The sequence below is a fragment of the Rissa tridactyla genome, chromosome 14, assembly GCF_028500815.1.
Source record: "Rissa tridactyla isolate bRisTri1 chromosome 14, bRisTri1.patW.cur.20221130, whole genome shotgun sequence".
Taxonomy (NCBI): Eukaryota; Metazoa; Chordata; class Aves; order Charadriiformes; family Laridae; genus Rissa; species Rissa tridactyla.
The window spans coordinates 518,207-542,800 of record NC_071479.1 but is presented as its reverse complement, the minus strand read 5'-3'; the positions used below and the strand labels follow the sequence as shown (position 1 = coordinate 542,800).

Sequence of the window (24,594 nt, the reverse complement as noted above, 5' to 3'; positions counted from 1 at the left end):
AAGGCTTTTTTCTCTCCATCACTAGACATTTCATTCCACTAGCCACATACCTTGTAACTTAAAAACAAAGCTTAAGCTTAAGCTTTCTCACAACCACGTGCTGTGCAATAGCTTATTCCCTTAAAGAAACCTCCGCTTAACACTTCCTATTCACTCCGCAGTGTACACATCCCACCACACAACTGCAGCAGTGCAGGATTCCAGGCAGTTTTCCACTATTTCAGAGTTAGTTGTGCATGCAGTGAACATAGCTGGCTGGTTTGCCATCTGGATACGCTAGAGCACAGGAATGCTTCAAGCAGGATGCAGCAGGGCGAGCCAAAGTGGATCTGATTTCCTGAAGACCTGCTAGGTCCCAGTCTCTTAATGAAATTTGCTTAACAAAAGCCTCAGCCAATGTTACAATGGTTCAATTATTCTTTTGGAAGCTCACACAACTTACAGACTAGCTCCACTCAACTGGAGAAATTAGGGGGTGCAGGGAAGGAAGGGGTTTTACAACTTTTAAATCACAAACCAAGAATCACCAGCCGACAGGACATACAGCAAGCAGGAAAGAGTGCAGGAAACTAACTGGATATTTTTGTTTGGTTTCAATTAAAAAGAGTCTTCCAAAATATAACCTCCTCAATTTTGCTTGCATTTCCATCCCTATACATCCAGCACAACTTCAAAACAAACTGTGGACATTGCAGACACTTGTTCATTTCATTGTAATGGACTCATGACCTTTTTAACATTTTAAAGCCTTCTTGGGAAAGGGAGGAGGAAGAGTTGCCAAAGGGCAATTAACTCTTTCTAAATGAATTTTTGAAGATGCATTTAACAAAAGATAATCGTGTCACATCCCTGGGCAGACAACAGCAATTGTGCTGGGCAGCCAAAAGCCAAGCCACTTATTTTCAGTCAAGCATGGGAAAGCAGCAAGATGAAGTTTCAAAACCAAGAAGCTTTTTTTTATCTAATGCTTTTGTCTGATGCAGACTTATCTGAAGCTCTGCTTTTAACATATTGAGGTGAGATCTGAATCAACAGCCATTTCATCAGCTTCATGAGAACACAGGACCCTTGGATCATGAAGGGGTGGAAGAACTTCTTTACCGGGTGACAGAGGCATAACCACAGGTGCTACTTGAACAGCAGACTAGGTTTCTCCTTCCGAAAAGCGATTAAAAAAAAAAAATCAAAGCTTTCTCAAAGCGCAAGCAAGGAGAATATACATTTGAAATAATTTCTCCATTTAGCATTCAGCACCAATCTGCTAGTTGCTGGGACTGTCTCCACATCAGCCCTCTCCTAGACCATACTGCAGGATCAAGTTAGTTGGCTCTCCAGGTTTGGCCAGGGGCTGCAAGCTCCTACTCCTGTACCAGGACTTGGTGCCCTTCTCCTTCCTTACCCTCCAGTCTGGTACATGCCAAAGCGCTCCCTCCCATCCAAGCGATCCCAATTCAGCCTCCGGAGCATGCAAATGAAGTGACGCAGTCAAATGATGCTGCACGGTGCCGGAAGGAGTTCATCTTCCCCCATAATGAGGAGACCCGCTCAGCACATGGTGGCTGTCTATAGACGCATTCAGCAGCCCGCTCCATTCTTCAACCTGATGGGGGGCAGAAGTGATCCAAGATCCAAGAGTGGCCCCCCAGCTGGACGTGAAATCGTAAAGCAATTAATCAAACCTGCTAAAAGGCAGAGCTGACAAGAGCCAGGCCAGCCACCTTATCTGTCAATATTGCTGTATTTATCATGGAAATCCAGCGGGGGCCCAGAGATGCTGCGGTTTGTTTCCAAGCACCACCAAACAGAGGAAGCGCTTGACATGTGTATGGCGCTCATCTCCACCCTTCCTCGAGTCTTTCAGAAAAGAAAAGCTGCACCTACCCACCCTCTAGAAGAAAAAACTACACACATGATTTGCAGGGAGCCGAGCACTTCTTATCAGCTCATAAAGGCTCACACTCCCAAGCTGAGAAGTGGTGCCCAGGAGAAAAGGCTCCAGGATGCTCTATGAAATATGCTGCAGAAATTGAGCTGAGAAACTTCCCAGCTCCCTCTTTTCCCCTTTCTTGAGTGGTTACATGGAGCTAGAAGCACAGCAGCAGTTACCTGGCCACATCACATACACTACATACACCTGGAAGCCAAGATACCCATTGCTTGGGTACTAACCACGGAGACCGAGTTACACATGCCTAGAGGACTCGACCAGATTTTACAGACAAGGCTAGCTGACAAGCCCTATATCACGGGGGTGGGGGTGGGGAAGGCTCAAGAGCAAGCAAAAAAAACCCCAACCCTGAAAACTACTCAGAAACTAAAAGGGGGGAGCAAAGGTTTTACAATTGGTCACTGTTACAAAAAAAACCCACTAACATCCTCCCTCTCCCCTACACTGCCCCACAGGCAGGGGGAGAGGAAATCAGAGAATCAGGTGTCTCGCACGAACATATGGTGAGTGTGGTACATCCACCCTGGTCCAGGCCCCAAAAGGCAATGCTACAGCCATCACTCACTTGACAAAAAATGAAGGCTGCAACAGACTAAGAGCACAGGCACTGTAAGAACACCGATTACAAGGTGGTATTACAAAGCTACAAGCACTCAAATCACCATACAACTAGTAATTAATCACTCCAGAAAGCTTCTGATCTGGCCGAGTAAGAATCCCTGTTTTGCTGTTGTGGAAACAAAGGTAAAAAGCTACCCTCCACCCCCACAGTGAGCCTGTGCCAGGCCTTGCACTTGAATGCTAGGACATCCAACTCCGCTACCTGCATTTATCTCTTCAGCACACAGTGCTCAGAGTCACAAATGCTCCACTTCAGTGCACTCCTGAACAATAAGTGACCTTTTCTGATCCTTTATTAAGGATGACTACTGGATACAGCAATAAAGTTTCATTATAATTTGATTTTTCCATACATATAACTCTCACTTGTGGGCTTAAAATTTGCTTTACTTGACCTTTTGCCCAACTGGACTGTTCAGTGAGATCAAGCACAACTGCCCTGCAATTTCTGCATAATGGGGAGAGCAGGTGTGTTTTCACATTGAAAAAAGTTTTCAGGTTTGTGAACAGGTTTACAGCAAAGACAAACATCTCAAAATAATTGCAGATACACCACTGACATGCCTGTGTCCCATATCTGTGTCCCTTGTCATGCAATAAGGCAGCAGTTCAGGTTGCCACAGGGGCCAGACACACGGAAAGGAACAAGTGAGATGCAGCAGGGTTGCGCAGAAGGGGAAAGAGGCCACAACACATTTCATTGCAAGCTCACTCCTGTCCAACAGGTCGGCAGGAAACTAAATGTCACTGAAACATGGCACAATGCCCTCAGGTCTCTGGCTCCTTTAATGCTGTAGCTAATCTGTTCCTATTCTATCCACCTCGGCTCTGCTGAGGCTAAAAGCCAACTGTGATTACTTAAATACTAGTTAAGGCATATGTCATTCTTTCTGAAATAAGCAGATAGAAAAATTAAATACAACTCCTTTGACAGGTCAGTGTACTAACTCAGAAGCTCCGCAACAATTCAAAGCAATAGAACTCTTCCATTCCTGGCTCTAATTTAAGTACTGCCATTACCCAATGCGTAGCTCATGCTCTATGACAAATTGAGATTGCTGCTGATGCTCCAACTGTCTTGGGGGTGTACTGGTTTTTAAGAGGAAGGCCAGATGACTGCTTGCCCATCTCCCTAGCATGGAGAGATTCAACGGCTAAGGCAGCCAAGGGGCCTCCATGGCAGCAAACACACTCATGTGAGTGAGACGAGGTGTACCAGCCTGCTCTGCGACAGGCTCAGACACAGACAAATCCTGCTACTTCACTTTATTCATCAGACACTTCAGATATGTGGCTGGAAGCAGCTACTGTTATTACCACATTCAGAGACCTTCCATTTTATCACATGGCACTCACAGAAATCCAGCATGATGAAATGACGGTTCTGCTTGTCCCTGATAAACTGTCCTTTAAACGAATTCTATATAAAAAGAATCCACAAATGAACCTGCCTTTTCTCAGCCAGCTGCTTGTTATAACAAGCTTACTTGACAGCTCTGCATGAAGAGTCTCTCTTACATATTGTGAACAAGGGCCTGGAGAGTACAATTATGAGTGAGAGCACCACAAAGAAAACAGCCACATGCTCTTATAGCTTATTCCTATGCTGCATTCACCGGCCACTAAATACCTGCAATTACAGAAAACTCCAAAGCTTCACTGTCAGGCAGCAAGAACGCAACCATCCCAAGAGAAAAAGATTGCAAGCTCTAGTATTTAGTGGCACCAGACTCACCTTTGCCTATAACGAGACCACACTTATCGGCTGGCACTGTGTAGGTTATTTCCTGCATCCCCCCAGGTGTTCCAACGCTCCAGTCTCCACGGCCACGACCTCTTCCTCGGGCGACAGCCAGATTTCCAAAGCCATCTCGTTCCTTGGAAGGCAAAAAATTTGTATCAGTGTTTTTTTTTTCTGGCCCCAATGCACATTAAAAACAATATAAAGCAAGGTAAGTTAAATTGCATTATAATCAATGGCACTGAATTAAGATATTCTTGGACTTCAGTTTCATATTTGAGATTTTGAAGCACTTCAAAGAAATGCCAAGTAACATAGGTTATAGTTGTCTTGCTGACTCAGGAAGATATTTATATTTTTTAAATGCATGCCTTTGTATCTGCTGAAATAAACCTATAAACAAGCATCAACTACTAAAGGACTTTTAGTTTGCGATAGGGGCTTTTCTTAGAGCAACCAATAGATCTTGGCACTGACACACACAGAAGTTGCTTCCAAACCCTTTCTTTAAAGAATACTGGAACTACTCAGCTGAAATGCACATTTTCCAAAACTTCCAAAGGAAGCTTCTAAGTTCAAAGACAGTTAAAGGACATAACTATTTTGGACAGCTGATTTCTCCAAAAGCAAAGGCCATGGGCAGTCAGAGACAGACCTCAAAATTCAAGTGGATTATTAAAAAAATTATGAGATCCAGTACTGAAACCAGATCTCAGGGCAAGAAGAGGTATTAAGACCTACCCCTTGATGGGAAATTATGCTCAGGTATCTGGTCTCGAATGGTCTAACACCTTTACTTCTCATAATACAAAGGGAATACACAATCTCCTTCTTGAGTCTGCTCTACTGCTTTACCCATCTTTGTACTTCTTGCTGTTGGGCAATGCAATATGTTGGTGTCTCTCTGGGAGCACAGTGAGGGGAGCATTCGCTGCCTTCCTCTGCCTCCCACAGCCACTAGACCAGGGGACGGTGGTCTGAAGAAGAGGCATCACTGAGCACTGTTAATGCTCTGCTGCCTGAACGTTACTCAGCCCTTCTAAGCAGAGCCTCCAGTCACTGTCTCACTGTACAACTAAATACGTGGGGTAAATGTGGAGCTACAATGAGGCCTCATGATACTGCCCAAAAACAGAAGACCTTCCCATAGGCTCAGTGAGCCCATATCACATTAAAAATACAAATAAACAAAACCTAAACCTAGCAGTTCTGTCCTGGGCAGCAGTATGTGTGGCCTACCAGAGGGAAAATTTAACACTGCTGTTGTTCAGATGGTGGCATCCATGCCCACAGCATGCAGACTACATTGCCTTATAAGCACTTTTCTTCCAAGAGCCTCCAAAACCCACCTGTGCTGTGAGAATGAGCTCACTGATGATGTGTGCTGCGTGCTGACACCTATCAGGAAGCCCCATGACCTGTGCAACTCTTTCAGAACTAATCCCATCATCTGTGAAGAGAGGTGGCAAAGACTAAATTAAAAGGAGAAAACATCCACCCACCAACAAAAGCTTCCTTCTAGCATCATCATCGCTAGCAGCATTTTCACATAATGTAACTACCCCAAGAGCTACCTCTTCCCTCCACCTTCACCCCCTTTTCCATGGACTGAAAGAAGACAAAACTCAACCCACACTGCAGAGGGAACAACATCCGAAAAGCAACATCTTCAAATGTCAAAAAGCCATGAAAGAGACTGATATAATTTTAAGAGGACAAAGGCAGCTTTGATAGGTGATCAGACAGCCAAGGACCCAGAGAAAGTTACTTAAAATTAATCAACTCCTGATCCCAAAGGCTTTAATGTGCTGAAAGAGAACTCTTTAACACATACAAAAGTTTTTTGTTATTATTTTGTTTATCCATATAATTACCACTCAAGACATGACTGTTGTGACATCTAATGTTTGCAAATGAGCTGTACTCTCTGAAAAAGAGAAGGTGCATGAAGAAGCTGTTCATCATATTTAAACAGGTTTCAGAAAGAGACAATGCACCTTTAAATTAGGAAAGCCTAGTTGCTGTAACCTCAGATCAGATTCCTTTTAGCAATCCCAAACTGGAACACTGGTCAAAAAGTAACGGCTCTCCATCCTCTCACAAACCTGGTTTAAATTGAATCCTAACTCCAGCATCATTCTGAATCTTTTTGATCATTTCTCCATTTCTTCCTATCACAATTCCAACAGCAAACCTGGGCACAGAGACCTGATGGGAAAGGCAAAGCAGTATGAAAGCTCAGAGAATCAGACTGAATTACTCTGATTTTACAAGGAGATGCTCTTAACTATGAGGACAAGCCACATTAGGCAGCTCCAGGCTAGAGAACCATATCCCTTAAGAAAAACAAACATGTGGCCGCAAATTCCTTCCCCACTAAATGAACTCTGCACTACAAGAATGCAGCTTAAAAAGACAATTAGAAAAGTGCCATCTGGGAGTCCATGAGAACTCCTCCTCTTTGCCGCCAGACTCACTCTTCTGGCAACAGAATACAATGCATTTAAAAAATAAGCTTACAGGTTACATGTGCAGTTTGATGACTTCCACCCACTACCCATCCCACAGGGAGGTTAGCAGAGTACTCGTGAAGAAAACATACCTCTATGCTGCCTCCTCCCATTCTAGAACTGAAATCATTGCGTACGCCTCGGAAGTCTGCCTGATCTTTCTCTCGGATGATCTCCAGTACCATTTCCCTCGCTTGCTACATGGGGAAAGAAGTTACAGTTAGCTTAAAATTATTCTGCTTGCCATCTTGGTGGTGGGGCCTCAGCAGTGGCTAAGGGTCAGGCTTCAGGCAAAGCGATCTCCATCTGCTTAACAGAAACAGCATTCTGATTTAGAATTTCTTTTACCACAGTCAATGGAGATCTGTTCTTGATGGCATCTTCCACGTCTGACAAAACCTGCCAAGTGTGCAAGGTGGCAGTTTCTTGTGTGCGATTGCTTCCTTCAGTCTTTCAAAAAGGCCCTTTAGCTTTTAAAATCTTTGATTTTTTCAATTTTTGTTTTGTTTCTAAATTAAAGGCAGGGAAGGCCCTTTCCTACTGGATAGAACTGAAACCAATACAGTAAGGTAGAAGCTGTGGTAGCATAGCAGAGAGCACATCCACTAAGAGCTAGAGAGCACGTCCCAAGGAGGCAGGTAGACAGTAGTGAGCTTACTGACACTCACAGAAGGTAAGCCCAAGTCTGCAGCAATCCAGCAAGACATTTTCTGAGACAAATGAATATTCTTCCTACCTACTTGCAGCCCTCAAGGCCATTCACAAGCTTGCATGTAGCCCAGCTAGTAAAAGTGTACCTTGGAAATAAGCCAACAATAGTCACCATTAAAAAAAGCCTACATGTCAAACCCAAAGCCTTTGTTTCTATCTATTACCAGTTGAGCTTTTGACATTTTGGTTCTATTTCCAAGTTTGAGGGACACTGGTGAATCTGACTCCCTTCACATTTTTACCTATTTTCCATGCTCCCATGGTATTTTTTACATAAGGGAACAACTCGCGACATTTCAGAGGTGCCAAGACAGATATAAGGGCAACAGAGAGATTTCATAGGGATCTGACAGAGTTAAACACTGTTGCAGCATCCAGAGAATCCCACCAAACCCAAGGATTCACTGGGTTTCTTAAATGCTTTCTAAGCGTGCTCAGCTTCTCTAAGTGCCTCAAAGATCTTCCTGCCTAAGCAGTCTCCACAACTGTTTGGCATGATCTACGGCACGGAAGATATGACAACAGCAAATCTTGCAAGGCAGAAGAAACCACCTGGGAAGTAGCATCACTTAAAGCATGATCTGGTTAAAAGTAGCAAGACTGCCATTAAACTCCTTTTTGCATATCTATACCTCCACAATAAGTAAGAATTTTGAAAAAAAACCACATTTAAATCTAAAAGTCCATTTGTAACAAGAGGTTTAAAAAACACAACCCAAACATGCTATCCCTGAGCAACATCAACTCGCAGCAATTTATGATTAGGGAGATCCTATGAAACAGAACTATTTTTATTAGAGACAGGAATGCTAAGCTAGATTTAAGTTCTCAGCAAGTGCTTTTCATACCTTGCTAAGAAGTGGAACATGCCACAGCTAAACTTTAATTCTTTAATTCAAGCATTCCCATCATGCTGTAATCTTCCAGTCTCCAGCTGATCATGGGTTTTTGCTTTGAACCGCAGGTATGAACACATCTGTAGAACCCTGACACAAGGAGACTGAGGTACCAATATTAAGCAAACCCCTTGGTTTCAGGAGTTGTCAAAGAGATTATTTTTTTTAATTACCTACGTCAATTGGCTGTCTGAGTTAACGAACCTTCCACAAAAACTCACTCAAATGTGTGGTTAAGTGAGTCACTAAGAACCCATTTGCTCAAGTAGCATACAGCTATGGTGTTTTGCTTCACAGACTGGAAAGCATTTCAAAGCTACTTTCTCCAAACCCTCCTCCTCAGCTCTTCTCCTACCCATATCTAATATCTATGTGGAATGAGAGTTCCTAGGTTACGCTGTAAAAAAGCCAAAACTGCTCGTCTGGTGTTTTAACTTGCTCTACTCAAACTTCAACCTTACAGAACAAACAAAACCAGAAGGGATCATTACACTGAGTTGGATCTGACTTCCACTAGATGAGCATAAATATGTTAAAATTTAAATTTCTCCTCAGTTCTCTAGGGCAACTGCTTACTTCAGTTACATACCTGTACTTTAAATGCATCTCCAGTAATACGGAGAGGTTTATCTGCTCCAGTAGGCAGCGGACCATCTTGGATCATAATCATTTTCACACCTGTTCGCTCCTGAAGAAAAAGCACAGAGCACTTTGCTAAGCACAGTCCCTAAAACAAGGGGCTATTTTGGTTACTAAACATTAGGTCAAATCAGCAGCTTTACAGAACGCTACTTTAGCTCATCTTGGGTACTTATAGCACAAATTCAGTTACAGTCCTGGAGTGCAAAGGACTGCCAGAAAGTGTGCTGCTCCTGAAGTTCTAAAATAGCTGAACCCCTTGCGAAGGGAGAACCCCCCTACCTCAACAACTGGTTTTCCAGCCCTTTACAAAATCTGTAGCTGTCTGCATATTAACTTAAACTGTCTACATAATTAAGTTAACTGACCAGCCTTAAAACTAGTGGATGACAGAGGCTTATTCAGGGCACCCAAAAACTACATTTTTGACCTAGATGCTTTTCTGAAACCCTCTATTCTTTAAAAAACTTGTACCAGATAGAGGAATAAAGAATGTCTATGAACATAGATTTATACATAACACAACACTTAATTAGAAAGCGGTGGGATGAGAAAAAAAGGAAGACACACGCCAGCTTTACCACAGATCAGCAACAAAAGAGAAACACAGCACTCTACAACAGCCTGGCTGGCATTAAAAACTATTGCAGCAGCAGACTAAAGATAGCCTTTTCTTGGCTACAAGGATCCCCTCCTAAACAGCACGCACCAAATGTTATCTAAAGCACATGAGTTTCTTTCACAGTTCTGGCACAACTCCACTACATGCGTAGCTAGGGCCAAACCGATTTCTTTTTTAACCCAGGATTGGATTTGAGTCCAGCTCTCCGAAGGCAGAATAGTAGTCCCTGCTGTAGAAGGTTAGAGCATTTAAGGCTCTCCATTTCAGCACGCTCTTGTTGATCTAGAGAAGCTGCAGTAGGGAAGAGAGCCCTAAAGGAAATGCATCTTGCGCACCTGCAACTGTTTTATTGTTTCACCTCCTTTGCCGATGACTAGACCCACTTTGGATGCCGGGATCAAAATCTCCTGAATCGTACTGTTGCCATCAACATCGTTGTGAAAACCAGGTCCGTTCCGACAGCGATCTACAATCTGCCCCAGTAGCCGTTTTGCTTGTCTTTGGAAAAGAATCGAGGGAAACAACCATTAGACAACATTGTTCCATGTGACCAAGAGACCAGGAACCATCAAAATGGGAAGCGATCGGGGAGAGGAGAAGAAGTGAAAAGATGAAGGAAACCACAGTTAGCACAATGATTGCCTTTTTTTTTTTTAACTCTGATGTATATTTTCCCCTATCATGATTACTTACAAGCAGTCTGATTTTTGAAAGGGGAAGAGAGAAGGAAGAGCAGCAGCATGCTCTTTGGAAGTTAAGGATAACAGTTGAGCTATAGCTTTTGGGGTGCTTGTTCTGAACGAAGATGCTCTACATTCTAAACTTTTTCTGAACTTTTAAAAAATAAATATATACAATATTTGGAAAAACTCAAGCTCTGTTCTTCTTGGTCAAGACAAAAAACACACAATGCTCCGATATTAACACAGCACGTTGGTTAACCACTCTCCGATCCGTCACAGGCAACTGCCTTGCTCTTCTCTGCCTGCTCTTACCAGCAGCACCAGAACACTGTTCTAACACAGCCTCTGCCCCAAGCAGTAGGTGCTGAAGCTACACCGCGAAGCGAGGCAAGGATACTGCAGCAGCAACCAGTGAAAGACTGGGTTCTTCTACTCCTGGTGAGAAGAGACAGACACAAAGAAGCATTTGGGAGATTAAAGATACCTTCTCTAAAATCTTTAGCATGTCAGAGGTAGCCGATAAGGGTTCCCTTCGCCTTGAAGGCTCCTAGTCCCAACGCATCTCTTTCCTGCCCTTCTCCAATAACCCTTCTCAAAGTAGGTAGAAGGCAGGCACCGGTTCCCTATTCAGTCTAAAGCAGTGTCTTCCCCTCTTTCCACTTCATCCCAAGCCATATCAGGCACCCTAGGAGGACTGTCTTCTCTCTGGAGATTTGAAGAAACAGTACAAAGTCATCCCTCACAAACAGACAATCGCCCAAGACAGCTCATGGGCAGGTGAGCTGAGGCTGCACACAGATCAGAGCACTGCTTTCTCTTTACTTTCCTCATAATGCAAGGCAAAAAGTGGAATTTCTGGAAGACCACTTCTAATATTCTGGAAGAGTCTTAGGAGGTTCTATTTATCTATCTTCATATTTTGCATAAAGTTCTTCTAGTGACAACACAGATACTACAAAAGTCTGACATCTAGATCAGTTTCCTTAATTAATTTTCTTTTTCTACAAGTAGCCTGAAAAACAGTTCAAACAACAAACTTAACAAGAATTTTATCACAAAAATAAATTAAATTTTGCCTAATTCCATATCCTTAACAACTTGCTCCGCTTCAGAAACTGAGTATTTTCACTGTTCTTTTTTTAAAAATGTATATTTTATTTAAAAGACAGCCTTGGACATGACTACACTTAACCGCTTATTTCAGAACCATGAAGTCTTAACTATACCTCTCTCCCATTTTCCCCCGACTGCATCTCATCAGGCATCCCAGCTTTTTAATATTTTGCTCTTGTTCTGAAATATCATTTGCTAAAGGGGGAAAAGCACTTCAATATCAGCAAGAATACATTGCCTGCCCTATAATGTCAGCTTGCCAATTATATTTATTCTGGCTCACTGCTTGCAGTATTATGGTAGAATAAGGAGATTTAAGTACCCTTAGATCTCTTAGGAATGGAAGAATGATGAGAGTCTTCTCTTTAGAGAGACAGTTTTTGTGCCCATGTATTTTTACTATCAAATGCAACTCAAAGATTTTCAGATGGATTTTAAAAAACCCACCTACCCAAAGGCTGGGGAGAGAAAGAGCAGCTCCATATGTTAAGTGTGTTCCTGTAAGCCTGAGGATCCTGGATCCAGTTCCAGCAGGAGGTCCTCAACTGGTTTGTGAGAGTCTCAAACTCAGCTCCTGGGAAGGGGGAGGGAGGAAACACTGTCCCTAAAGTTTCTATATGCCTAAAGAGTAGAAACCCCTGCTGGCTGGCCACATGTCTCTACCATGCAGGGATCAGAATTCAAGACTTTGGTTCAGTCCTTTGCTTCTTGTTGGCAGCGATGCAGAGGCAAGCACACCCATGGGCCTCATGCTGCTCTGCAACAACACCAACACCTCCAGACTACTCTGGAGTGGCACCGATAGGCTTTGGAGGCCTCATGCAGCCCTTCTTCAGCTGGAAGGATGGTCATCTCAATGGGAGTAGGAAAGCAAAGGGGAAAAGAGAAGTGCCCTTCAACAGCTTAGCTCAGTATCCTGAAAGTTGCAGTTAGAAAACTGCATCCTAGGTGCCCTAAGAGCGACTTTGCCCTGCGGAGGGGAGTTCCATGGAAATTTCTGCAGAGGGTTCAAACTGCAACTGGAAAAAAGCCTTTGAGGTGCACAGTTTAAAGCATCAGACCAAGAGGTTCTATGCTCCAGAGACCCTCAAGTTTCTCTAGGCCAACGTTTGTTGGTGTGGCTAACCAAGTAGCACCACTGACAGAGCACAGCATTAGGGAGAAGAGAGAGAAGGAGAAAGGAGAGAAATCAAATCAGAACTCACTCAATGCTCTCTGGTGTCCCGGTAAGTACACAGGGCCTCTCGGGCATCCCACCGCTGTCTACAAAGGCAACAAGAAGGAAACTTTTAACGCGTGGAATTAAAAAAACAGCAGTTGTTTCAGTAACTGTCAAGCACTAATGGAAACACCCCCCTCCTGCACACAGAGCATGTTAATGAATTCAAAGACATCCAGGGTCAACATATTTTAAATAATTTGCTGGATGTGTGCATTCTTTTAAAACCTTCCCCACCAGTTAAAGGGAGGGATAAGAACTTAGATTACATTCATCAACAGTTTCCTTTGCAGCACTGTAGTATAGTCTTCCCCAAAGCAAACAGGCACTACCACAAAGCAAACAGGTACTCCCATTTTTTCAATGCAAGGCGAGCTGTACAAAGAGCTGCTGCCACCCTCCTGAAATGTCTTCGTCCAGGAGTTGGAGCTGACCAGATTAATCAGAGACAAACTGCATGCGCTGAGCAAAGTGGTATCACCAGAAGAAAATTCAACAGCTACAATTTCAGGTCTAAGTACAACACGATTTGTCCATTTGCACTGTACACCCATCTGTTAAAGACAGTTCCTTAATTGTTTCATTTCCCAAACCACCTGACAAACCTGTTTTCTATGGCAGTCAGGAGGTCTCAGTCCTACAACAGTTCTGCCATGCATGTTAGGCTAGTATAGAAGTTGTTAACGGTGATAACACCATGAGTATGGCAAGGCGCCTGAGGCAATGGACGCAACACTCTTCAACATTAAAACCTGTTCATTGGCCATACAAAGATGCTCTTACCTGGAGCAATTTGAATTTTGCAGCCAGACTCTGCCTGAATCCGTGAGATCTGTTCACCTCCCCTGCCGATTACTGAAATGAGTTCAACAAACGTCAGAACATACCATTTTCCTGAGTAACTGCAGAACACTTTCCCCCTTTTACTCCGCTGCAGCTATCTATAAAGGAACAGTTTGACTCCAGGATTGCAGAAGAGGCATCCACAGCACGATCAAATTTATAAGAGAAAAACATTAAGATACTGCTGAAAGTTATTTCTACCTGCTTAGGAAAAAAAATCCCACACAAAACAAAAAAGCCTGTCTCGTACTGGAATGGAAATACACAGTATGAAACAAATAAGGCACTAGTTTGAGTATACTGCTAGAAGAGAGTATCTTATTCAGCCTGAACCAATAAACCAGTTATTTGTACTAAAAAAGGCAAGGACGTTTGCTCTTTTTTCTTTAAAATTCATATTTTACTACCTCTTTTCAAAGGACATGCTATTTGGCTAGTCTGCACTCAGACAAGACTGCTACATACTGAAATGCTCTATCAAACCTTAAGTGAAAACAAATATCCATCTCTTAACTCTTGGAGTTGGCACATAGCTGTTTCACAACAAGACATACTGGGGAGGGACTAAGTGCCAATCACCATTTATATCCTTCCCCGACTCCAAAAAAGAGCAAAACTGTCAAGTCAAACAGGTATGCCTGGCTCAAGATGCTCCCACAGAAGCATCTCTTGGCTGTGCGTTTGCCACCTTTCTGCATCTGTCTGCCCCTGAACCAGGAGTAGATTTAACACACAGAGGACGCACCAACAGAGCATGCAAGCTCCTCTCTCAGAGCTACAGCATCCCTCCGACGTCCCCCCACATGCATGGTCCTAGGACCAATAAATGAAGGGGTCTGGCAGGAGAAGAGTGAGTGCTCCTTTGCAGGAAGTCAAGTTACAGTTTTATAGTGTCTTTAGAGTCAGGACAAAACTTCACACACTAAGGATAGTTATCACGGCCTGTTATTTTCCTTTTTACTCTCCATATATCAAATTGGAAGAGATACACAGCGATATAGCAGTGGAAGAGTCTATGCAGCCACTGTAGTAACACATCAGCAGGAGGTGCCATTGAAAGGAAGAGTAGTGATCATCAAGAGGAAGAAAGAAATTAGGATTGAGCTTGAAAGAGAACAGTATCAGGGATGCAAATCTAGGAAAAATTCTCATCTGAGCAATACATGCTTGTTGTGTTTCCCTGCAGCAAATGTATGAGAGATTTACAATTCTGTTTAACTTGCCTTGAGTCAACTCTTATGTTAGCATTTAAATATTGTTTTCCTCCCTCAGCTCTCAGTTTTGCATACTCAAAGGAAGTAGGATGTTTCAGTGAGGGGAAATAAAAATCACTTTTGACTTGTTATACACTATGCGTTAGTGGTAATTTAAAGGAGAGAATCACTAAAACTCTCGGTAACTTGTACCACACAGTCTTGTTCTTATTGCTGGGACACCAAGCTTTCCCATGCAGTTTGCACCTGGATTTTAAACACAGATCATCTGGTCCCCATGAAGACAGCATTAGACACGGCTTATCCAAAGCTAGTAAGCACAAAATCTTGCAAGCATATCAGAATAAACAGCATCCCTGCACAGAAAACACATCAAAAAACATATCAAAAGCATCCAAGGTACTTACTAAATCCAACCATTTTATCAGGCACTTTGAATTCTTCTGTTATTACAGCCCTAAAAAAAAAAAATAGAAAAAAATCAAGTAGTCATTACAAAGAACAATTTAGAAGACTACTATATCCCTGCCACGGAAACCAGGCACAGCATAAGGCTTTTGCAAACACAAGCAAACACTACATCCCAGTCAAGATCATTTGTTTTGGAAGGGACCTCTCGTGGTCACTTAATTTCTCCTATGCTGGATACATTTCCAGTCGACTCTCCACTGTCTTCAATGGAGCTGACAGAAGAACCTCTTTTTGCATTCTTGCTCCAGAGAGATTTAATGTAATAATGGCAGAGTTTCTTTAATATTTAGCCTAGACCTTCCAAGACACAGTCTCTGCCTACTACTTTTGGATATGCTCTTGCCAAGAGACACTAACCAAAGCCAACCCTGATATGAATGCCCCCCCTGAAATTCACAGATTTTTTTTTTTTTTTTGCTTGCCTGTCCTTATCATTCTTTTCCTTGGAATTTATAAAAGCTGTCTTCAATTATCCTTTGAAGTCGTATTATCTCAAGACTTCCATATCTACTGCTCTTTGGACTTTTTCAATGCGTCTCTGCCTCAAAACACAGCACCCAAAGCAATTTCCTAAGACCTGACCATCGTCAAGTACAAAGGAATTACCTTCGATGGATTTTTGCTTAGCCATTTCTGTCTCACAGAAAATATGACACAATGAATATGGAATTTGCAAACTCAATATATTTAGATATGCATTATATACAATTTGTTCAGCAATCTCAAAAGCAATGAAACACCTGCATAATAAATCCAATGCAGGTTTTTGTGGTGAGGTATATTAAAGTCTTCCCTTTTTTGCTTTAGATCAGTTCGGGAAGGTATAAAATACAAATTAGACTTCACCAGCTAACCTGCAGATAAATTACTCTCTGCTGTCCTGAGGCTCACCAGCAGAGATGCAAACCCAAACAGCGCCATCCATACCCACAACAGAACAAGCAGGTTTAGAATTGCAGTTGTTTTAACCTGGAATAAACCCAGCCTGTTGCCAAAACATCTTATCCTGTGTCATTTGTTAACCACACTGTGTTGAAGGAACAGTCGCAGCTGGACAAAGAAGCTAACCTAGAAGAAAACCAACCACCAGACCCAGAAAAAAAACCAATTCAGGCTTTTCAGCCTAATCAATTCCTTACATGAACATCACTCCTGGCAGAAGAGAGGTGACAGGTAGCAGCGGAGCAGACAACAGTGACCATCGTTCTCTGTGCTGCCCCAGCAGGACATTAGCTTTAAACCAACCATTAAAAACTGAAGGTTCTACAGTCTTTATATATATCACTTGTCCTTTCTGCTGAGGCCCCCAGCAAACAGCTGCTTATGATGGAAACACATTACTATTAGCCCGAAGGTGAATCCAGCTTTACAAACGTCCTCCCCTTCCTACTCAAAACCAGACAGACACTCCTTAAGATTAGGATTCGAGAAAACCTGAGAATTTTACTTTGGTATTAGATGCTAAGAGATGCTGCGTGACAACTCATACTTGCTTCAGTCTTCCAAAAAAATCTTTGACAAAGGAATCATCTCAGGTCATATGACACCAACAAAGCTAAATAATAATAGTAAAAAAAAAAATCCACCTGCCCATGTAATACTTTCAACTTTTGTCAAAATGCCAGAGCTTTTTTTACTCTTTCTTTCTGCCTCCAGGGCAGGGGAAGGGAGAGGAGAAAGAATTTATTCTTCTCAATCCTGCCGATTTACAGGAACCAAATCCAAGTTTCACATCAACTCTTCTTTTTTCAACACAACAAACAGCCTTAAAGGGTTAGCAGAAACCCCAGCCTGGAGAAAACCTAAGCTGACAGTTTCTCCACATTCTCAACCTCTGACTTCCTAACACTACTACAGATGGTGGATCAATAAACAATTAGAATTGATCAATAAATAATAAAACATAACCCACTGCTTACCTTTGATGTACCAGGGCCCCTAACTGGTTACCTACTGTGGCAGAGAGAGAAAAAAAAGGAAAAAAATCAAAGCATTAGCACGGATAAACTAACTTCATCCCTATAGAAAAAGAGTTCTTACCATTTCATCAAAAAAGAAAGAAAAGCAAAACAGTAATTTAGGTTCAGTGGCTGAAATGAATGTGTTATGTGGTATAAAACAGGAGGGGATTTCTTGATCAACACACACCATAACACAGTGTCCAGCTGAACACAGGATAGGGAATTGATCTGCGTCTCCCCATGCTGAGAGTCATGGGAGAAAATCCTGCCTGCCGAAATCCAAATCCCTGCAACTAACCTCCCCTCCTTCCCAAATTAAACCCAAAGTAGTAAAAAAAGGGAAAAGGCGCGGGGAGAAGAGACATTTCAAGCAGACTGGTATGTATTAAAAAAAAAAGCCAAGCAGACTCAAGAGATTCAGTCTAGGCAAAAAGCATTACAGAGCGCTTGCACATACTTCTCTCTGTGTCTCTTATCTGTGCTCCATGGAGCCCACTTACACGGAGACCTGTTAAAGGAATAGGTCTGTTAAGTAACCTTGTGGCACCCAAACAGTATTTAAGACAAAAAAAACCCCAAACCACCACGTTTTACTGAATACACACATTCCAGGCATATCTGTGATGTTACCTAGGGTCCATTTATGATTAGCAGTTATCTCCCCAGCTGACAACCCTCACATTTCTCCCCCCTCAACCCCCACAGATTAGATCTTTCTTCGAAACGTTAATGGGGAAAATATTATTAGACCAACTCATGCAAAGTGGGAACACATGCCCTGCTGGGCTTCCTACTGGACTTTGCCTGCAGCAAACCAGCTAAAAACCTGACCATTTGGTCCTAACAACCAAGTTGAAAGATTATATTGCATGCCTGGAGGGCACAAGTAGCAAAACAAATGAAACCGGCCAACATGTGAGCTGTGATAATAAAGATGCAGTTTCAAACTACCTTGCAGCAACCTGCACATTCTTTGACCTGAAATAAATTGGCAATCAGCTGGCAGGTTTAGAAAGCGGATGCATCCCACACTCTCTAAATCCAGTAGAAAAACGCATAAAGTTTGTGACCAAACACTTTACTCAAATAAAATAGACATAGAGAGTCAATACTGTATTTCTGCTGCATGTCAATATCTTCATAATATTTCAGGACCAAAATATCGACAGCATATGTATTTTATTACTCTCCCCAGCTCAGTGATAAGGCAACTGCTGCGTTATTGACTCTGTTAGATTTGTCTTTGCATATTCTCACTCTGAATATAAAAAGCTCTAATTTGATAACTATCAATACTGCAGCTGAAAAAGGTGGGTGATGTAATGGGGAATATTTGCTTTCCAGCTGATAAGCTACTACCGCAGAGCTGAGCAAATATGACAAAACAAATTCAGAGTCTCACCATCTTGCCCCAAACTGCGCTCTGAATTTTTTTACTATATGCAATGGGTCTGGTGCCTATTGATGTAGCACGGGATTGCCCTTGCCACGGACCAGGCCACTCATTATCCCAAGATGCCAGAAAAAGTGGTTTTAACACTACAAGGCTATATTTAAATATCCACTTCACATTTCAATTCACCGTAACGGCTCTCTTAGCAGCCTCTTCCACGGCAGCTGCTGCCCACAAATTATGAGACAGATACACATCCTATAATCAACTCCCGAAGTTCACGCAAGGAACAGAAGAGCCTTCATTTTGTAACACAATCCTACGCTTGAAAAAGACAACTTCTTCGGGGAGAACTGTATGAGCACAAGAAGTTAAATCAGTCAGGGAAATAATGCTTTAGACATACGCAACATAATGTCTCCAACCCACTCCAAGTACTATACAAACATAGTAAGCCATTCACCACCCCACGCAGATATCGGCCGTAGTGTATATATATTGTACAAATTAGTTAAAAAAAATTAAGCTGCAATAACTTATGCGCAAGATTGTTCCTTCCACATTTCACAGATAACTTCTCCAAGAGCTGAGACAGAAGGCAGATGGAGAGAACTGGGAGTGATTTCCTTCAAGTCAGTTATGATTTCTCTCTGTTTTGGCGGGGGGTGGGTACGAAATGACGCGGCTCCCAGTTCCAACAGCCTAAAGGTCCGTTCCATTTCCAACATGCCCATTTTGCTCTGAAAGATGGGGACTAATAGAGAGGCAGGGCTGGGGCAGACCACGCTCGCTGCAATACTGAAAGCTGATGTTCTGTTGTTCCACCATCTCCCTCTTCACGCCTGGGAGGGGGCTGAACTCCGACAAGCCACATGCATATGTCCCCCTTTTACATCTATTGAGTACAATTTAACTGTAACTGCAGTCATTTTACTGCAAATAAGGAAAAATACTGAATAAAATCAGCACAATTTCCTATTAATGGCACCTGCTGGTTGATAACTCTTTACTCTGCTTTAGGCTTCACCTTAACTGAATTCTACCTAACAGACACTCAAAACAAATGTGGATTTTGTTTCCACCCCATAAAACAGAGCAGTGCCTCCCACTAAATTAATGTGCATGATGGGAATATACAATCTCGTCAAGAATATCTTCACGGCTAGAATAAAATCAGAGCTCCTGGAGAGAAGTGGAACACAGTTGTATTTCATACTGTTGACCCAAAATGGGATCATCATAAATTTTAGAAAGCTACAAGGAAGACATTAGTTACCCTAATTCTTCATCATTAAATATTGCTAGGTTTTTCCTTAATTAAATGGTCAAAACCAATTGTCATGTCTGCCTTCACTGTAAATCTTTATAGGCTTTTTTCCCCTCCCTTAAACTGCCTTATTTTAAAAGACGGCAATATATAAAGTTGCAATTTTGAAGAACGAGGGCATTTCGTGTATTACACTAAACTTTTTGCTGAGAGATCTGGACTTTTGCCCTGGTCCTACTGCTGCTACAGATGTGTCAAGGAGCATCACCACTAACTTTCACCAGCAGTAAGAGGGGATAAGATTTCCTTCTCCTCATCGCTATTTTCATTGAAAACATGTTGGAGCAAAAGAATAAAGTATTCTATACAACAGGATCATGTTGTGTTTAAGCCCCTCGGCTCTACTACCGTTCAAGTTTTATTACACCAAAACAGGCCATCTTCATATCTGGATGCACCACAGAAGCAGGGGGAAGGCAGGGGGGTGGAGAGAGGAGGGTGTGAGGCTTCTCCACGGTCTCTCATCTTTGTTTCCCCAGTCTCAAAGGATACCCCAGCCTTCAGCTGCTTCACCCTATGCGTATCACTGGAAACTTCTTCAAAGCAGCCCAAAACAGGGCAAACAAAGGCTAATGTTCTGGCAATCAGTCTCTTTCCAGCAGACTAGATCCCTACTTCCTTTGAACAAAAGGAGACTGTTTCTTTAAGGATTATTTAGCATTGAACAAACTTATTAAATTGTGCTGGTAATCAGAGGGACCCATTAATTAGAACAGAGGCCAGGAACACCCGCTGGCCATTAACAGGAGGGCTGGGATTTATCCTCGGAAAGATGTCACCAGGTCTCTCCTCAGCTCAGACCAACCCCATCTCTAGTTCTCACCTTCGCTGAGAAAAATTAACTGCTGCAAGTGGCCATATAAATGCTGACCACAACTTCCCCGCAAGCAGTACAAATAAACCTGATCTCCTCCCTGCGCTATGCTATTTGCAAGATTACTCTAAAGTTGTTTCCAGAAAGGGGAAATAAAGATGCCAGGGAAAAGAGAAATAATCAGTCTCAAGCTCCATCTAATACCAACGGCCAGGTCACCAGGGCCAATCCCAGCAGCTCTTCGTTTCAGATGAAGGTTATGTTAAGGGAAGTGCAAAAGGCACTTGCACATTCTGGTTTCCAATAGTATGACAAATCTATTTTTCCTGGAAATGCTCTAAAAGCAGCTGAATTTGTTTTGACCAGTGCACTGTCACCCTGTCTTAAGACCACTTCCTAAACTGACATCAATCAGCCACACCAGCAGCTGTTTACAAAAATGGACAGGCAGAATTAGATTTTCCTGAAAGACAAGACATTTTTCTTGTCACCTTAAATACCTCCTCTGGACCCAATTTTTTTCCAGGAGCATTAGGAACAGAAGTAATTTTCTAACAGGTACATGGGGATAAAGAAGCAGTGAGACCTGCATCCAGCCGTGAACAGGCAGCATACAGAGGTAAACAATCAAAAGATTTACCACCAGATTTGTTTCTAAGCTATCCAGAGCAGCAGAGTGTATACAAACCCCCGTACTATAAAATTTCTAGAGTATGCATAACAATATAAATAATTGCTTCTTGACCACAATGTCTCCAAACTGTGGTTCGCAGGCAAGCAGAAAATGGAGAAGAGTGTGGGCATGCAAACCCAACACCCCTTGTTCGCAGCTAACAGAGAACCAGAAGATCATCCAAATAGAAAGCGCTTTCCTAATTTAAGCATCCTATTAAAAGGAACTGCCATCTTCCAGATGCTTAAAGCTAAAGCTGCATGATAGACTTTTAATGTCATGGCAGCAAGAGCAGGCAGCCTAAGAGTAAGGTATGGATCACACCACAAACACACACAGAGCAAGAAGCACTCGCAGCTTCAGGAGTTCCTTTGCCAGGCTGCAGTTCTGGGTATGCAGTTAAAGAGCAGCACAGGAGGATTACGTGGTTAGGTGGGGAACTTATCACACGATTGTATTTCGGTACAGGACCTACTAATGCCATTAGAAATAAAACCCAAGACGACCAAAGCTGAAAGAAGCTATACAACCCTTGCTACTACCCTGACAATTAGTTTCTTTGCGAAATTCCAGCCCTTTAAAATATTACTTCCATCATTTCTCTTCTCCTCTAAGATCTCACAGATAAGATTTTTGGGAAGGGAATTGGACAAAGTTATAAAACCTACAGACGTATATGAACAACCCAACGGCAAATACAGCACTGGAGACGCTTTAAAAACAGTTACAGACAAGGCCCAGTGCTGAACTACAAGGTGAGCAAGCACCCGCAGGTCTTTACATCAGCAGATGTAAATCATCAGATTACTGCTAATAAAGGAGTCAGGAGCTCAGCCACTCTGGAACGATACCTGATCCATGGAGTTATCTATCACAACACAAGAAACCAGCAGTACTGCACGTTATAGCCTAGACTGCAACTGTATTGACACGCTTTGTGTCAACACAAACAAGGCTCAGCAACTAATAGGGCTCACCAGTAAAAGTTTAAGTACAAAGTCTAACTTGCACTGTCATTAGGCACTACAACTATTTCACATGTTAAAAGTTCATAAAAAACATTTTGTCAAGAGGTCAGATTTCTTAGTTCAGTCTGATGAATCAATGAAAGAAAGAGTCAGGACTAAGGTTACGAATGACTTGTTCCTAGAAGGCTACATTTATTATTTTTCACATATAGCCACTTATCTAGGCTATTCAGACACAGCTCAAAGTTGTTCAGCATTCTTCAATGCCGACCAGCCTGTGCGGCAGCCGAACACCTTCCCATACAGAAACCAACACATCCCAGTAATACCAGGCCTCTGGCTCCTCATAGACATAGCGATGCTCCAGTCTGAGATACAAGGCACAGGAGCTCACCCAGATAAACCCATTCTTTCCTAAAACGCCAAAGAAGCAGCAACCTCTTGCTCAAATAGAGCCAACACCAGAGAAGAAAGCAGGCTGTGGCATGTGTTCAGAAAACAGTAATGTTAGCAAGCCAGAGGCTCCACATGAAAGAAACTTCTCCCTGTGCTCCAGCACGTTTTTTCAGAATGAGAAGCAGACATGCAGTATTTTCAGCCTTTGTATCAGACAGAAAAAATTATTTTCAAAATGAAGTGCTAGGCAGCAATTTTGCTTATTTCCTCAGTACTCCTGAACATACCTGTGGGGGACAGAATCACCTGCAGGGCTACCTGCATCAGTAAAAATACTAGAGGAAATGGGAAAAGGAGACATAACCACATTTATTTTTTTTTTTTTTTTAATAACCTACCACAGGAAAAGGTGAGCTCTTTGTATCTATACAGCAGCAGATAATACAGTTTAAACGCTTCTTTTAACAGTGCATATCACTAGATTTGTAAAAAAGAAAACACCTGTTCTAACATTTTTGTTGTTCCTGCCAAAGATAAGAAACTAATAACTTATTTTAAAATTGTAGCACTCCATACAATATTAACTCATTACAGTTACCAGTAAATTATTCTTTGGTTGTGGCCAATGTTAAACGCGTGAGAGATTTAAGAATTCTCAAAGAATAATTATGAAAAAGGCTAAGTCTAATATGGGAAGTTTCCTTCCAGCTTGCATCAACACCTTTTCTCCTTAAAATTCATGTACAAAGCAATCAGAACTCTTGACAGCAACTACTGTGCTGTAACCACTGCCACACATGGAAAGGAGCACATGTAATACTGTCCCTATACAGTGCCTGCTCTCAGAAAATAAGGATCATCAGGGAAGAACAGCTTTACTATGTATATCTGGTACTCTATAAATGGGCTCCAGCTCAGTTCCAATAAGCACATCCTCCTTCCTCTCTCCCACCTCAACTAGCATAGAAGATTTAAATTACAGAATTTCTTTGCTAATTCCCAAAGTTCATGAACTAAGAAAGAATTGCTTCACATTAATAATACTAATGCCTAGGAGCCCTGTGCTATCTCTAGATAAGACTAAACAACACAAGGAATCTTGTATGAACTCTCTGTACACAGAAAGATGCATTCATTTCTCTCCTTAAAGCAGACAACTGCCTCCACAGACAGATTTCAAGAGCTGCATCCACTAGATTAACTAATCATGGCCAGCTTACCTCCATCATCCAGGGGTCGTTTCTGCACTCCATAACCGTAGACTGATGGGTCCACAAGTGTTGTAGAGTTATTCAAGTGAGGAATATCTCCAATTTTAGCAGCAATCTATAAAACCAGGGGATAAAAGCATGATTAGCATACCTGAAGTTTCAGCCACCACAGCCAAACACTCTTTCTTCCAATAAGGCATTTACCCGAGCCCAGTCTTCTCTCAGCTATTTACTATATAGGTGACTTTATAACAAAGACATCAGTGCTTCATTTGTAAAGTAAACAATTTTCTGCTTGCTTTTAATATTTGTTTAATTATGAATGCATTCACCCAGTTCCTCTTCCTGATTATAAGTATTTACTCCCTGGAACATTATATTCAGGTTTGTTCACTCAAACAAGCTGACAAGCTAAATCTTGCAAAGAGAAGAGTTCAAACTAGCTCACCAACTTTGTCCCGGAGAGGTTGCCACCACCGTAACCGTGTAGGAGGACACATGCTTCCTCCTGCGTCTGTGCATATCCAGATACATAGAAACACACACCCAAACATTGGTGGGGGGAGTGGAGGGAGAAGAACATGAAAATACACAGCACAAGGACAGGTTTGGGAACTCCT

At 42.3% G+C, this 24,594-nt stretch overlaps 1 protein-coding gene across 5 annotated transcripts in view; it reads right to left on the bottom strand.

Annotated features, from left to right (window-relative positions):
- FUBP3 (far upstream element binding protein 3) overlaps positions 1-24,594 on the bottom strand; it is a 40,641-nt gene that overhangs the window by 9,620 nt on the left and 6,427 nt on the right. For 2 of the 5 annotated variants that reach the window (XM_054220601.1, XM_054220603.1), the window contains exons 2-13: positions 23,984-24,089; positions 17,650-17,700; positions 17,151-17,184; positions 15,168-15,217; positions 13,487-13,558; positions 12,690-12,747; positions 10,024-10,186; positions 9,017-9,115; positions 6,913-7,017; positions 6,416-6,518; positions 5,660-5,760; positions 4,305-4,446 (exon numbers count right to left, since the gene is read on the bottom strand). In XM_054220601.1, the coding sequence (XP_054076576.1) occupies positions 4,305-4,446; positions 5,660-5,760; positions 6,416-6,518; positions 6,913-7,017; positions 9,017-9,115; positions 10,024-10,186; positions 12,690-12,747; positions 13,487-13,558; positions 15,168-15,217; positions 17,151-17,184; positions 17,650-17,700; positions 23,984-24,089 (1,084 nt within the window). The remainder of the gene's footprint in view (positions 1-4,304; positions 4,447-5,659; positions 5,761-6,415; positions 6,519-6,912; positions 7,018-9,016; positions 9,116-10,023; positions 10,187-12,689; positions 12,748-13,486; positions 13,559-15,167; positions 15,218-17,150; positions 17,185-17,649; positions 17,701-23,983; positions 24,090-24,594) is intronic. The other 3 variants (XM_054220602.1, XM_054220604.1, XM_054220606.1) reach the window with 3 other exon arrangements.